The 17,183-nt window shown below is 42.9% G+C and overlaps 1 protein-coding gene across 5 annotated transcripts in view; it reads left to right on the top strand.

The window, feature by feature from the left end:
• zfh2 (Zn finger homeodomain 2) overlaps positions 1-10,110 on the top strand; it is a 145,335-nt gene extending 135,225 nt beyond the window's left edge. For 4 of the 5 annotated variants that reach the window (XM_090168370.1, XM_090168367.1, XM_090168368.1 and 1 more), the window contains one exon: positions 691-10,110. In XM_090168370.1, coding sequence (XP_090024496.1) covers positions 691-8,282 — 7,592 coding nt within the window. In that variant the 3' untranslated portion in view covers positions 8,283-10,110. The remainder of the gene's footprint in view (positions 1-690) is intronic. The other variant, XM_090168371.1, reaches the window with a different exon arrangement.
• The last annotated feature ends 7,073 nt before the right edge of the window (positions 10,111-17,183 follow it).

Here is a 17,183-nt window from a genome sequence, read left to right as displayed (position 1 = left end):
TAATTATTAAGGCCTTCTCTTCTGACTATGCCACCCTTAACCCGGATATCTTTTCACTACCAAATGACTTCTAAGAGACGGACCAGATTTTTTAACGTCTCCTTTCTAATTAGCAAAGAGCTTTTTGCCTTAAAACTTCTTGTAAGAACAATTCCCTTTTTTATTCTTCGTCGCTTGTATTATTTAGAAGGGATTTTTCTGTCTTTTAAACGAACCAGTTTTTACGCCTTTTTCCCCCGTCAAGTCCGGAGACTTTACGCGTGGCGTTTTAAAGACTGGAGATATTTTCTTTGGGCTAAAAGGTTTTTCTCGCTGTGCCGGCAATTAAGAAAGCTCGTTTTGCTTATAACTCGCTCCGTCTCTCACCCCACGCCTCTCCCCGTCGCTTCTTGAGCGGTTTGGGCGCAGACTCACCGTAATAATGGTGGGCGGGGTACCGTATAAGAGCGTCGGTAATTGGAATAGCAGAGCCCTCTCCAAAAATGCTAATGAATTTAAAGCGAAAATAGATTGAGCTATATATTTTTCCCCGCGTGTCGCTTATACCGCGTTAATGACTCCGGATTGCGAAAACGATTGGCGAGCCTTGGCTGGCGCGCTTAATGTCTTTAAGCGCGTACTCTTAATGGGAGAAGCCGGTTACTTAAGCGACACGATTGTAATATTTCCCTGCCTCTTTATTCGCGATAGATATTCAGCTGTCGGACATGAAGGATCTCGAGCAGCAGTCTCGAGGCGTCGAAGATCAGGGCGTCATTCCTCTGGGCTCTCCCAAAGCGATCGAAATGAAGAGTCCCGGCAGTTCCGCCGCCGCTGCGGCCGCGGCGTCCATGCTGAAGCAAGCTCTCTTGGACCCGTCGAAGAGCGGCGGTTCCGCGTCCTCAACCGGAGGGACTCCCGCGTCGACGCCCGAAAGCAACGGAGAATCGGTACACTCGTGCCCCTTCTGCAACTACACGAGTTCCAGCGAAGTTCGTATCCAGATGCACGTGGTGTCTCAACATTCGCGCCGACCGGCCAACGTCCAATGTCCCCTGTGTCAAGAACGATTTAAGGAGTACGGGAAATTGGAGAACCATTTAATGGCCGTTCACAACGTCAACCAGGAAGGCGTGCAACGCCTCATGACGATGGTCGATCAGAGCGAATGGACGCAACCGGAGCAGCAGGTATCGAGCGGCGTCAGCCTCAACCAACCCAAAGCTAGTCCCTCCGAGTCGGTCGCTTCCTCGGCCTCGTCCTCGTCTTCCCAGTTGGACGAGGGTGCCATGGCCGATGGCGTCCGAGACGATCAAGCCGATTTGGACCGCAAAATGTCGCCGGACGGCGATCTCGCCATGCGACTCGAGAAGTACGGTGGTGGCGAAGAGATCGCTCCCGAAGAGTTTTGCTGTCCCATCTGCGCTCAAATATTCGTAGCCGTCGACGAACTATTCGCTCACCAAAACGAACAAGGGCATTTGGAGCTGAAGCAGACGCCCCGCGGAATGGGGTTCCTCTGTTGGAAAAAAGGCTGCAACCAGTATTTCAAAACCACCCAAGCCTTGCAGATTCACTTTAGAGAGATTCACGCCAAAAAACCGCAGCTGTCCGTCTCTGAACGACACGTTTATAAGTACCGTTGTAACCAATGCAGCCTGGCTTTCAAGACTTTAGAAAAACTGCAACTTCATTCGCAGTATCATTTAATCCGGGCAGCCACGAAATGCGTCCTTTGCGCCAGAAGCTTTCGAACGGTAGCCGCCCTCCAGAAACACGTCGAAGTGTCTCACACGGACATGAGCAAAGAAGAGATTGAACAATACCGACACAGCTTGGCCAATAATCCGTTGTTGGCGGCGGCCGGCGGAGGAGTCCTCGATCCGCTGACCACGGAGTTGTTGAAGAAGGAAAGCAATCGCGACGAGGTTGAGCCCATGGATGACATTGAAAATAACAATACTGAAGACCTCGGCCCGGAAAACGACTGCGGCCTCGATAACAGAGACAGTCCCCAGCTTAACGACTCCAACTACAAAGACCAACAGTTCCTGGAAGATTACATAAATAGCCAATCCATCGCCGAAGACACGTACAACGATCCGACCCGAAAGTATAAGTGCCACCGTTGCAAAGTGGCTTTTACGCGACAAAGTTACCTAACCAGTCATAATAAGACTTTACTACACCGCAAAGGCGAGAAACTCAGCTACCCGATGGAAAAGTACTTGGACCCCAACCGCCCCTTCAAATGTGAGATCTGTAAGGAGTCATTCACGCAAAAGAACATTCTACTCGTTCACTACAATTCGGTCTCGCATCTCCACAAGTTGAAGCAAAGTATGAAAGACGCCAATTCCAACTCAGTTTCTTCGTCTATCAATTCGTTACCCGTCAACAGTAACTCCTCTACTACCGTGGCGTCGACGAACAGTACTGTGACCACGGCCTGTCTGGCCACGACACCTTCTTCCGGTCCGATGGATTTGATGATGAGCTCTTCGCCGACGGATCCGGCTCCGCCTCCCAGCCCTTCGCCGTCCGCCGACGGGGACAAGAAGCCTTTTAAATGTAACATTTGCAAAGTGTCGTATAGCCTGGGCTCGACCCTGGACATCCACATGAGGTCCGTTTTGCATCAATCTCGGGCCTCAAAATTGCCGGAGCTGGCGATGACGGGCCAGGTGGATTTGAGCACGCCGCTGATCGAGAGACCCGACCCGATCCCCACACCCGAACAAAAACCTTTCCATGAAACGCAACCTCTCAATCTCAACAGCGGCAACCACGCGAACGGCGGCGCCAACGCCACTAACGGCAACAAAAGCGCGCCTCCTACTACTCAGGTATCGAGTCCAGTCATTTCCGCCGCTTGCCAGCCTACGAAGCTGGATCTCTCTCAAGTTCCTTCTGGTACTAATGTTCCTGTATCCAGTGCCTCTCCTAAAATCGCGCCATCTATCGTACAACAGCAACAAGAATCTATGGCCGCCGCCGCGGCGGCAGCTTCCGCGTCTCTTCAGCAGTCTCTTAATTTGGCCTCGCAGCACCTCTCTCAACACCCCATGTTCGCGCCGCAGTCTCAAATCTCGCCTTCTCAAGCCGTTTTCACTTGCCCACGCTGCAGCGCCGCTTTCGTCAACCAAGAAGCACTCGCTCAACATCAACAACATTACTGTTTCTTCGGCCAACAAGCCGGAGCGGCCGCTATGCAGCAGTTCCTGGGCGCCGTTTCGTCCGGTTCCATGACTCAACCTGGGACTAACACCATTTCTCAAGCCCAGGCTCACGGCCATCCCTTAGCCGTCTCACTTAACCTGCAGTTGCAGCAGCAACAACAACAACAACAACAACAACAGCAACAGCAGCAGCAAAGTATCGAAGACAATAAACAAGCGATACAGAACAGCTTGATGGCTCTGGACGCCGCCAACGCGCCGAATTTTCAAATAGATCCCAGTAACATGGCGCATATGCAAACGGCAGCTCAACTCAGCCAACAACTCTTGCGAGCCAAGTGCCACTTCGCTCGCTGCAAACCTCCCATGTACAAACATTTGCTCGAGAGCTACGGTTTCGAAATTGTCATGCAATTTAACGAGAACCATCAACGGCGACCTAGACCGAAAGACGGCGAGAGGAAAGATAGAGACAAGGAAAGGGAGAAGGACAAACCTTCCCTCGACATCGTTAAAACCGAAGTGAGCAGCCCGCCGGTCGTCAACGGCGAGAACGAAACCGATAATAATAGCGCTAATAATACAAACAACAATAATAATAATAATAATAACAACAACAATAATAACAATGTGGTCGAAAAGGAAGAGATTGAGAAGAAAATCAAACCGGACTTGCCAGAAATCAACCGTTCGGTTTGTAACGTCTGCCAGAAAGAGTTCACCAGTATATGGGTCCTTAAAGCCCACAAAGAAGAAATACATCGCGAAGTTGTTCCTTTCGAGTTCCTGCACAAATACGCCGACGAATACCGACAAGAATACGAAAAGAATCACGCTCCGGCAGTGGTTCAAGTGGAAGAAAACCATGTCCAGGAAGTGTTGCCGGTACTGACCGTTTCCGAAACTACCACCAACCCCGTGACTAGTACGCCGAACGTACAGTCATCGACTACGGCCGTTACTATCGCGTCACCCACGTTGTCCGCCGCCAGTTCAACCACTCCACCGGTGACATCGGCGGCAAACGCGGTGCAGTCGGACGTAGCGTCGTCCATGACAGCTAACCAAATGGCCGCCCAGATTCAGTTCAACCAAATCCTGATGAGCATGGGACTGGGGATGGGGCTGCCCATGGGTATGAACGTTCCCTTCGCGGCGGCGATGAATATGCACCCGCCGTTGATGCCAGTCATGATGCCGCCTCCCTTCGACCCGATAATGGCTTCGGCCTTCAACCATTCCATGATGCCTAACCCGGCCAACGATCCGGGCTTCTTCGCCAACCAACAGAAGATGATGCAACAGCAGCAGCAACAACAACAGCAACAGTTGGCGGCAGCGGCGGCCGCCGCTCAGGCCCAGCAGCAACAAAAACGGGCCCGTACCAGAATCAGCGACGAACAGTTGAAAATTTTGAGGGCTTATTTCGACATCAACAACTCGCCCTCGGAAGAGCAGCTGATCGAAATGTCCGAAAAATCGGGGCTACCTTTAAAAGTTATCAAACATTGGTTTAGAAACACTTTGTTCAAAGAGAGGCAGAGGAATAAGGATTCTCCCTACAATTTCAACAACCCGCCGTCGACCTTTTTGAACCTGGAGGAATACGAGAAAACGGGCGAGGCGAAAGTCGTGAACATTGTCCAACACGAAGAGAAGGAAGAGGCCGCGAAGCCTCAGATTGAGGAGACGCCTCCGCCGCCACCCCCTCCTCCCCCGCCACCACCTCCCAAACTCGAAGAGCCGCCCACTCCCAATCACAACAATACCAGTAATAATATTAGCCATCACCACCACCACCACCACCAAAGTGGCGGAAGTAGCGGACACCACGGCGGCGTCGGTAATATGAGCCTGGCGGAGAGAGAACACCACCGTCAACAGCAGGAAGACTACATCAACAAAGCGCTGGAAGAGATGGAACAGAAATACGAGGCGGAGGATCGAAACGAAATGATGATGGCTCACTTCGATTCGAACTCGAACAGCTCGGACACGTTCGTCTCGGAGCCGTCTTCGAGCTCTAACTTCAGCAAAGTGACCAACAGCTTGATAACGTCCTTGGGTATGACCGATTTCGGACTGAAGCAATCCATGGGCTCGGAGCCGTCCTCGCCCTTGTTACTCAACCCCAACTCCGTTCAAGCGTTGATGGGCCACCACCCGGGGCAAACGCCCCCGACGTCCGAATCCCCGAAATCGGGCCTGAATATGTCGACGACGCCCAGCTCGAGCGGTGGCGCCGGATCGTCCGGTAAACGAGCCAATAGAACGCGTTTCACCGACTATCAAATAAAGGTATTGCAAGAGTTTTTCGAGAGTAACGCCTACCCCAAGGACGACGATCTCGAATACTTATCGAAATTACTAAATCTAAGCCCCCGAGTAATCGTTGTTTGGTTTCAGAATGCTCGCCAAAAAGCGAGAAAAGTGTACGAAAATCAGCCGCCCATGGCTCAAGAAGACGAAGGCTCAGGGCGTTTCCAAAGAACGCCAGGACTAAATTACCAATGTAAAAAATGCTTGCAAGTGTTCCAACGCTATTACGAACTGATCAAACATCAGAAAAGCGCTTGTTTCAAGGACGAAAACCCGCTGGCTATCCAAATGAAAGCGGCGGCCGCTTCGCACGCGTCGCAAAGTTCGACCGAAGAACGCACCCCGACACCATCTTCCATGACTTCCCCGTCGCCCTCCAACGCCGTCGCCGTCGCCGCCGCCATCCCTCCGCCGCCGCGCACCCCGCAACCCCCCTCGCACCACCACCAACAACAACAACAACAGCAATCGCAGCAACAAACCCCGACCTCGGCATCGCCGCAAGACCCCAAGTTCAACCAAAACGGCTCGTACCGATGCGACAAATGCAGTCTCGTTTTCCCGAGGTTCGACCTTTGGAGGGAACACCAGATCGTTCACATCATGAACCCCAACCTCTTTCCCAATTACCCTCCCAATTCCTCTTTCGGTATTCTGCAGTACGAAGCTCAACAGTCTCCGGTGGCCGCCGTCAAGCGGAAGCTGCCCGAGGAAGAAGATTCCAAAGACTCGATGGAAACGCCCAAAGACAAGCGCCTGCGCACCACCATCCTGCCCGAACAGCTAGATTTCCTCTATCAAAAGTATCAGATCGAAAGCAATCCTAGTCGCAAGATGCTGGAAAACATCGCGCGCGAAGTCGGACTCAAGAAACGCGTCGTCCAGGTTTGGTTTCAGAACACTCGCGCTCGGGAACGCAAAGGACAATTCCGCGCCCACCAACAAGTGATTCACAAACGATGTCCGTTCTGCCGCGCCCTCTTCAAGGCTCGCTCCGCCCTCGAATCTCATTTGGCCACTCGCCACGCCGACCAGTACACCAAGGGCGACATCAACATCGACGCCCTGCCAGACGGAGACGATTCCAACCAAGAATCGAACGATCCTGCTCCGAGTAGCAACGGAGGCAACGAAGAACACAAGAGCAGCTCACCCGGCTTCCTCAACATCCTAGGAGCCGCTTCTTCGAGCAATCCCACCGTTGGCAATCTCTCTCAAACCAACCTGGACTTGATGCACAACACCATGAAGAAGTATTACGAAGACTCGCTGAAGAAATACCTCGACGAACTGAGCGTTCCAAATATGGTCAAGGACGGTTCGGGCGCGACGGACCTGAGCGTCAAGGCGTCTCCGCAGCACATTAAGACTGAAATCAAGACCGAGAACGAACCGACGAAAGTTACCGGAGACATTCCCCTCGATCTCAGCCGGCCGGTCAAGGTCAGCGTCGACGAACGGAACATGGACTGCATCTCGACCAATTTGAGCGATCGCAGCTTCGAAGAAGGTACCTCGTTAGGCTGCAGCATCGACGAAACCAGGTCCGACTCTCACTCGGAAAACAGCTCGGATAACGAATGCGACGACATGATGTCCTACGAAACCAGCAACCCGACGTCACCCGCTCCCGGTTGTCACAACGTTATCCTCAACCAAGGCCATTCCCGATCCAACCATCACAGTCGATCGATGAGTAGCGGCGGCGGCAAGAGATTTCGTACCCAAATGACGACCATTCAACTAAAAGCCATGAAAAGTATCTTCGCCGACTACAAGACTCCGTCGATGGCAGAGTGCGAAATGCTGGGCCGAGAAGTCGGCCTGCCGAAACGAGTCGTACAAGTCTGGTTCCAAAACGCCCGCGCCAAAGAGAAGAAAGCCAAGATCGCTTTCGCCAAGACGTTCGGCCACGAACTGGAGCCGCCCAAACCGCCAGAAGAATGCAAGATCTGCGCCGTCAAGTACAACCTGAAATACTCCAACACCAGCATGCAAGACCATCTCTTCTCGAAACGCCACATCGACGCCTTGAGAAGTCACTTGGACAACATGAAGAAGTTGAACGACGGACAGGACTCGAGTTCTTCGGTCGACAAGATCGAGTACATGTCGTCCACCGATCGGTCGATCGCCGGCGGCAACGCCTCGTCCACGTCGTTCCTTCAACAAGCCCAGCTGCAGAACGCCACTTCTCTGCCGTCAACGCCGACCACGCCCACCAACCCCAAGTCGCAGCAAGCCAACATCCAAGACGCCTCGCCGTCGTCCGATCAACCGACCAACAAGACCCCGACTTCCGTTTCGAGCGCGGCCATCGGACAGAACAGCCTGATGCACCAACTGCAGATGATGGGACTTCAACAAATGGCCGGCCTGCCCGTGGCCCTGACCAACTTCGGACAGTCGCCGGTCGTGGCCGCCGCGGCATCCGCCAGCAAGATGGATACGACCAACAACGCGAACGGTGGCAGCAACAAGAACGCGAGTGCGGAAGCGGTTGCAGTCGCAGTCGCGAAATCGGGCGCCAAGTCTCCCGCGTCTTCGGTCGCGTCATCTAGCGGAGCTAACGTCGACAGTGTGGTTAAAGTGAAGGAAGAGAAGAAGGACAATGGCGCGACCAATAACAGTCCGGCGGCGAACAGCAGCGCCCTGCTCGGAGCCCTGGGCGACTTTTCCCTACCCACCAGCGAAGCGACTGGACTGTTCCCTTACATGTATGCCGCCGGTTTCCCCGGCTACTACGCCGGAGTCCCGGGAGCGTTCCTGCACCCCACCATGTATACAGGTAGGAACAATCTTTAACCAAAAACCTGCGATGCCATTTCGTATATATATTATATATATATATTAGAATTATACGTCTGAAAAAAAAAACAGGTTTTTTAATTGTTTTTAAAAAAAATTTGTTCAAATCTATACTCGTACGAGACGAAATTATTGGAAACAATTCTCATTTCTTTTTTAATTTAAAACGTTTTTAAAATGCTATACGAAGGGCTACGTATTTTTTTACGTTTATTGCCCCACCCCCTTATTATTATTATTATTAAATTTGCATAAAATTCAAAATTATTGTTTAGTTCCTACCTTCAAATCTCCCGTTGTGTAAGTCGCGTTGCCATATGTGTACGTGTAATTTATCATAATCTAATTTATTAGACATTTTTTTAGGAAAGGTTTAAGTTCGCATTTAACCTATACGGGGTTAATAAATAATAACAATGTCCATAAGAACTCCCGGGTACCGCGAAAGTTTTTACAGTCGCGTTTTTCGCTGCGGAAAAAAAATCGTGACGGTAAAAAAATTTGAAAAAATAACGCGCCCAAAACTACGTAGAAACAAATGAAAATAAACAAAACATAAACTGAACGTATCAGAAAATCGCATTTACACAAGTTCCTATTGCTGTCTATATATTGAGAAAAAAAATGTTTAACCTTTTGTTTTCGCCGCGATGTGGTTTAGCGAAAAATTCGCTCTTTTTTGCACATTTTCCGGATTATCAGTGTATGACAGGGCAAAGAAAAAAACCCTTAAACAAATCGTAAAAAAATATGAAATACTTTTTCCTCTGCGTTTCCCTGCAAAGTATCAGGGTCCGAATAGTGTAAATATATAATATTCTATTTGTATATGACTTAAGGAAAAAAAACTAAACAAGAAATACCAAAATGTGTTTTTTGGGGAGCAAATGTGTTATATAAGTTATAACCTAAACAAAAACAATTATTTTTTCGTTAATTTAAGAAGAAAAAAATGCTTGCGTTATTTTTATGTAAAAATAGTACGACTTGAAAATTCTCGATTTTTCGATAAAATAAGCGGCGTTTTTTGGGGAGAGAAAATTATACACCCCCCATACCCCTTCAATGGTTTTTTTAATCGTAATTTAATGATAATTATTATCCGATTTGTAACCTTAATTAATTAGGCTGTAAATTTTGATGGCCTTGTTTTAACGAAATGCATTATTTATTTTACATTTGAATCATCATTTTTTTAAAGAAAATCATACCCCCTCCTACCCCCATATTTTTTCAATCTTTTTCTTTAAATAAACTTGTGATACATTGTTTTTTCTGTATGGTAGAGCTTATGAGACGGCCCCCTTTCCTCCCCCTTTTTAAATTATAAAAAAATTACAGGGTTACCAATCGGATTTCTTTTTTCGATTTAGAAATTGTTAAAAATTATCCTAAATTATCCTAATCGGCATTTATTTTTTATTTTTTATTACGAATATAATTACGAAATTACGAAAAAATATTAACGTCGAAAGAAATGCTTGTTTTCTTGAAGTAAAATTTAAAAGGAAATACGTTGATGGTGCTTATCATAGATTGGGCATGCGATTAGCATGATTTTTTTTGCAAGATCGTTTAATTTATCGATTCCGTATATCGATTGCCGCGATAGTAGGTTTGTTATCGAGAGATTCGGTTGAGTTTTTTTTTAAAAGAAAAACATGATGTACATTTTCTCATAGACCTAGTTTAAACTATTATTTGTAAATAATTTTTTTGACCGAACATTTAGTTTTCGATGCACTCTGTACTCAGCTGTCTATGTTACTGTAAAATAAATGTTCATTTTTTCCGTAGAAACATATAATTTTGTGATTCTTTTTGATTTTCAATTTTTTTCCTATATTTTCATTATATTTATCCTAACCTTTTTCCCGTTTTTTGGTAATCCTCGTTTGATGGTAAATTTCTTTTTGGAAACCCTAAATGCTTGCTCAGTGAAATTGGGATTGGACCATTCGTCGCATAATGTATATTATAGTAAAAAAAACATACCATGATATTCGTATTTATTTTTATTTTTATTCCCTAATCGTATATCCCCATCCTTGAACGTTTTTAAATCCCCGATACAAAGAAAAAAATCATGTGTTTATATTTTATTCCCAGTTTTAGAATGAATGTTGAAATGTGGAATTACATATAAAAACCATATTATTTGGACCATGTGCAAGATAATGATACCTTGAACCCATCCTCCTCGTCCTATATTGCATGACTATGTATTCGATCATGTTAATTACCTCGCGATAATGTTTTTAAAAAATTACCCTCATCCTTGAAATTTAACGGATAATCGTGCTCAAATCATGGATTATAGCACGTTAATTATGTTAATTAGTTGGTTAAGTTATTATAGGTGAACGCGCGTTTGTCATTGAAAAATGGTAGATTTAGTATATTACCCCATTTCCTAAGAAAAAGCCAGTTTTTAACTGTTAGCTGTACTTAAAAGGGCATAATGAAGTTCCTTCTTGAAGAAAAATTAAATAACACATGGACAAACTATTTTATAAAGAATACGTAATATTTGGGTAGAAACGTAACGTTTCTTATCCATATCCTAAATTAGAGTAACTCGAGATGCGATAAAAAAATAAATGACAAAATGGTGTAGACGATTGTTAACCAACTATAACTAAAAATTAACAATCTCTAGCCTTTAAAAAAAAGAATTAATAATTTTTAACTATATAAATAATTCCCCGTATATATTTTTGGTCTATAATGATTTGAAATTTAAAAAAAAATGCCTCTTCAACATTTTCCCCAAGTTATTTATTTAAAATGATTAAGAGTGTAAAGTTGTTTTCACCTAATTTTAAGAAAAACACGTTGGCATTTTGGACGAAGGCGGGGAACTCTAATTTTCTGCCTTTGGCCAAAAAATGTCGCGGTTTTTTTTTGAACCCGTTCCCCTTAATTTAAACAAACAAAACCAACAAAATGTATAGTAAATATTGCTGAAGTTCCTAAAAACGCGAAAAACAAAAAAATAAATACATGAGTAAAAGTTCCTTCGTACTTATTGTGATAACACTGTAAAACTATAAATGATGGTCTAGTTCCTTAGAACATTTTTGTCTTGAGAGAAATACACTATGAACAGTGCGAAATTAAAAAAAAATGAAATTTAAAAGCGACGAAAAATAATTATGAAAAATATTAATATCCATAAAAAAAAGTTCCTGATGACAGATAAAATATACTTAGACCAACAAAATAATGAAAAACACGGGTTCGTCCAAACCTACCCTAAGATAACTCGAAACGGTATTTTTTAAAGATCTCGATATAAAAGAATTTAAAAAAAGTGTTACCCAAATTTCTTTTTGTAGGTACCCATCGGGCCGTACTGTATCTCGTTCTCTTAGGGTGGTTTGCGGTTTATGGTCCCCCCCTATCTGACATTTTTTGCACTGAAAAAGTAAAAATTGAAATGGCTGCCACTTTTCGCGTCATGGAAATTGGAATCAGCTAAAATAACGTTGTTTTCTCTAATAAAAATGAATTCATCTCTTAAAAAAATATTCTCGTTTATTTGATATTTGTCAAACAGACACACGTTTTAAAAACACAATTGTAAGTATTTTTGTTGACGTTTATTTTTGGGTTTTATTTTGATTTTAATTAGTTTTTCTCTTTTTTTTGAGTTTTCAATCAGGTTCTCATTTTTGTTTTACATTTGGATAATTTGCGTTTCGAAAATTTTGTGAGTACATTTTTTGTTTTCAACCACTCGCACTGAAGCGGTTAAAACCGTAACACTGGGATTAAAATTTGATTTTGTAGCACTTTTTACACGTAACTAACTTTTAAGCATATATTATTGTTCGCAAAATAACAAGCTTTGTTTAACCACCAAAACCGTACTCAGTAGACATTTAAAAGTGTATGAGAATTAATCTTGTTTTTACTATTGTAAAAAGTACAGCGAATAACACCGATATTCATTTGCTAAGGGATAATATCCTTTTACAGGGAAAAGGTCATAAGAGGTTATTTTTTAAACGCCCGAATGCTCACCAGATGGTGGCAACAGTGTTAAAATTTTAATTATCTATAAACCGTGAAATATATTGTTCACTGTTTTTCTTATACCGAACTGTTCATACCTTCGAATTTTGGTGATATTTCTTCTTAAAAGGTTTTAAATTATTACAGGGTCGCCGTACGTCAGGGAACTAAAAAATTGACTTAATAGATCAGGGAATTTTAAGAATTTGTAAAAAGTCAGGGAATTAAGTTTTATCTTGACACTTTTTAAGGTAATTTTCCTCTAGATTTATGGCAAATTCTGTTATTATTATATACATACTTCAAAGATGTTTTTAACGTTGAAATAACTTAAGTACTGAAATATAAGTGGATTAAATTGATTAACTTCTGAGAAATGTAAAAGTTAAAAACTAAATTTGGCCTTAAAAAGTCAGGGAAAATATCTTAATGGTTAGGGAATAGTCAGGCGATTGGATTTTAAGAATTTGTAAAAAGTCAGGAAATTTAGTTTAATTTTGAAACTTTTTTAAGGTAATTTCACTCTAAATCTATGGCAAATTGTTATTATTATATACATACTTCAAAGATTTTTTAATGTTTAAATAACTTTTGTACTGAAATATAAGTTGCTTAAATTTATTAAACTTCTGATAAATGTTAAAGTTAAAAACTGTCTAATTTTGGCCTTAAAAAGTCAGGGAAAATAACTTAATGGTCAGGGAATTTGAATCTGAGAATATTGTGGCAACCCTGTATGAAAATCAAACCTCTTATGGCTTTGGTTTTTAAAAAATAAAATTGTTTTCGTCTAAAAGCAATTTTTCGATTCGTTTTATTAATATTTGTAGCGTCTTCGTCGGGTATCCAGCTGCACCCTTTTATTCTTCTCGGTAGTGAGAATATTTTTGCACCCCGGTTTCTGGGAGTGTCTAAGGGAGTGAATAGTACACTCTCTAAACACGAGAATGCCAACTGTTGGCTTAAAACGAAGGACTCTACCAGTGTTTGCTCTTCCCCTTGCCCGGAAACCGCAAAAATCCTACCTCGAAGCTTTTTACTGGAGTACGCCGCGAAGCTTACCCGCGTTACGCTGACCCGATCAATTCTACAGCGGCCGTACCCCGCAGTCCGGCTTTTGGCCCTGTCAGCGGGTGACCCTGGGTTCCCACGACGAGTCCAAAGGAGGTGGGCGAAAGAAAGCTTGTCAAGGATGATTCTGCGGAGCTTAAGCGGTTTTTCGCTTTAGAGGTGAGGGGTCTTAAGGGTGGTCGGGGGAGCGGCAAAAGGGAAAGAAAGGGTGGTGGCGCTGGTGGTCAGTTGATCGCGGCTCCGTGACAGGTGTGTCCGCTCCCAAAGCGAGAGACAGCCCGAACGAGATAACTCGTGGAAGTGGAAGGAATCGCCAGGACTATGGTCCGAAGAAAAGATCGGCCTGGATATAAAGGAACGGATCGCGCGGGGGGGGGGACGTCACGGTCAAGGAGAGGGGGACGCGGTAGCGGGGGGCGGAATTCCTTCTACGGACATTGTGTTGGAGACGAATAAACCATCCGGTCCGATATTTTTTCGGGCGAAAAAGACGCGAAAGATAACACGAGATCCAATTCGGATTAAAAAAGGGTCAATAGCAGCGCGTCTCGGCCATTGTCGACCATCGTAACCACTAAGACGACCTTAGCCGTGGCTTGGTGAATTTCAACCATTATCGCGCCAACTGTTAGTAAATAATCTTCATTTCTTGATACCTTAGTAAGAGTTAAATTTCATTAGACTTGGAACGAAAATGTGTAATATTAAATGAAGTTTAATTCTTATTTCGATTTGATCAAATTTATTCCAAACCGATGTGCCATATTAGATCCAATTATGTGTGAAATTTTAAGATTTGATGAAAATTATTTGATCCAAACCTAATTGAATTCAAACCCAACGGCACGTTAGATCCAAATTACAATGTATGAAGTTTAACTTAATTTCATTTTGATCAAATTTATTGTATTCAAACCGAATGGCACAGTAGATCCAAATAACAATGTATGAAGTTTAACTTACTTACGATTTGATCAAAATTATTGGATTCAAACTGGTGGTCACATTAGATCCAATTACGTTTTGATCAAAATTATTGGATTCAAACTGGTGGTCACATAAGATCCAATTAAGATTTGATCCAAATTATTGTATTCAAACTGGCTGTCACATTAGATCCAATTACGATTTGATTCAAACTGGTTTATAAAATAAAATCCAATTACGATTTGATCAAAATTATTGGATTCAAACTTTTTGTTACATTTGATCCAAACAGAATTTGATTCAAACTGGTTGTCACATTAGATCCAACTACTATGTATGAAATTTAACTTTATTACGATTTGATCAAAAGTATTTGGTCCGAACAGAATTGGATTTAAACCGGATGGCACATTAGATCCAATTACAATGTGTGAAGTTTAACTTTCTATTTGATCTGAACAGAATTGGATTCATATTGAATGTCACATTTGATTCAAACCTGAACGTGAAACCCCAAAAAGTTGGGGAAATTTCGAACTTTTATGAAGTTTACCAATAAGAACCTAATGTTTGTAAAAGTTGCACTGAAGTTTTTTTAGTTGAAACTTGACCTGATGAAAAGTCATGTACAAAATTATAAGCCGAAGTAAGATTAACTTCTGATATAAGTAAAATATATATTTTGGCCCTAATATGTCAGGGAATTTGAACCTGAAAATATTGTGGCAACCATGCCAAGCTTCTGTTGAATCTGGTGGCAGAAATGGAACTTACTTAACATTACCTTTAATTTAGCTATGGCCAAATATTTAGCGTAAAAGTCAAGGATTTTGAATATGGATCTAACAGTCAGGGAATTTGAATATGGATCTAACAGTCAGGGAATTTGAATATGGGTCTAAAAGTGAGGGAATTTAGATATGGATCTTGAAGTGTGGGAATATAGATATGGATATTAAAGCCAGGGAATTTAGATATGGATCTTAAACCCAGGGAATTTAGATATGGATCTTAAACCCAGGGAATTTAGATATGGATCTTAAACCCAGGGAATTTAGATATGGATCTTAAAGCCAGGGAATTTAGATATGGATCTTAAAGCCAGGGAATTTAGATATGGATCTTAAAGCCAGGGAATTTAGATATGGATCTTAAAGCCAGGGAATTTAGATATGGATCTTAAAGCCAGGGAATTTAGATATGGATCTTAAAGCCAGGGAATTTAGATATGGATCTTAAAGCCAGGGAATTTAGATATGGATCTTAAAGCCAGGGAATTTAGATATGGATCTTAAAGCCAGGGAATTTAGATATGGATCTTAAAGCCAGGGAATTTAGATATGGATCTTAAAGCCAGGGAATTTAGATATGGATCTTAAAGCCAGGGAATTTAGATATGGATCTTAAAGCCAGGGAATTTAGATATGGATCTTAAAGCCAGGGAATTTAGATATGGATCTTAAAGCCAGGGAATTTAGATATGGATCTTAAAGCCAGGGAATTTAGATATGGATCTTATAGTGAGGGAATTTAGATATGGTTCTAAAAGTCGGGGAATTTGAATATGGATCTAACAGTCAGGGAATTTGAATATGGATCTAACAGTCAGGGAATTTGAATATGGGTCTAAAAGTGAGGGAATTTAGATATGGATCTTGAAGTGTGGGAATATAGATATGGATCTTAAACCCAGGGAATTTAGATATGGATCTTAAAGCCAGGGAATTTAGATATGGATCTTAAAGCCAGGGAATTTAGATATGGATCTTAAAGCCAGGGAATTTAGATATGGATCTTAAAGCCAGGGAATTTAGATATGGATCTTAAAGCCAGGGAATTTAGATATGGATCTTATAGTGAGGGAATTTAGATATGGATCTTAAAGTGAGGGAATTTAGATATGGATCTTAAAGTGAGGGAATTTAGATATGGATCTTAAAGTGAGGGAATTTAGATATGGATCTTAAAGCGAGGGAATTTAGATATGGATCTTAAAGTGAGGGAATTTAGATATGGATCTTAAAGTGAGGGAATTTAGATATGGATCTTAAAGTGAGGGAATTTAGATATGGTTCTAAAAGTCGGGGAATTTGAATATGGTTCTAAAAGTCGGGGAATTTGAATATGGTTCTAAAAGTCGGGGAATTTGAATATGGTTCTAAAAGTCGGGGAATTTGAATATGGTTCTAAAAGTCGGGGAATTTGAATATGGTTCTAAAAGTCGGGGAATTTGAATATGGTTCTAAAAGTCGGGGAATTTGAATATGGTTCTAAAAGTCGGGGAATTTGAATATGGTTCTAAAAGTCGGGGAATTTGAATATGGTTCTAAAAGCCAGTTAATTAGAATATTGGTCTAGCCAGGGAATTTAAATATGGATCTAAAAGTCAGGGAATTTTTAAACAATAGTCTAAAAATTAGGAAATTGTCCGGTAATTTAATTTCGGTTGCAAATAGGAAACCTTTACTAAAATAAAGCTTAAAATTACCAAATGTAGGACCAAAATAAGTGACAGAAAATCTCTGAAAATGGTCAGGGAAAATAAAATAAAACTGTGGCAACCCGGTTTAATAAATGTGCTAGTGCGAACAATCCAGTCGGATTAATGGATCTTCTCGCCAGATAGAGGGGGGTGAGGGGGTGGAAATCATGCATGCGGTAAAAACAGTCTCGGTTCCATCCATAGATGTTGAATCCTAGTGGTGGTGGGGGGGGAGTAAAGATGACCATAGCCGGGGGGTGAATGCGCAAAGGCAAAATATACACGCTCGCAATCGATCCTTTTCCTTAGCCCACCGTTCCTTTAGTACGGCATCCTGTCCAGTTCATGCTGTAATAATTGACCAGTTGCGAGGGAGGGTCAAGCGGGCCGTTCCTTTTCTT

Source organism: Leiobunum rupestre, chromosome 3 (genome assembly GCF_980474605.1).
Source record: "Leiobunum rupestre chromosome 3, qqLeiRupe1.1.hap1, whole genome shotgun sequence".
Lineage (NCBI taxonomy): Eukaryota > Metazoa > Arthropoda > Arachnida > Opiliones > Sclerosomatidae > Leiobunum > Leiobunum rupestre.
This window is presented reverse-complemented; position numbering and strand designations above follow the sequence as displayed.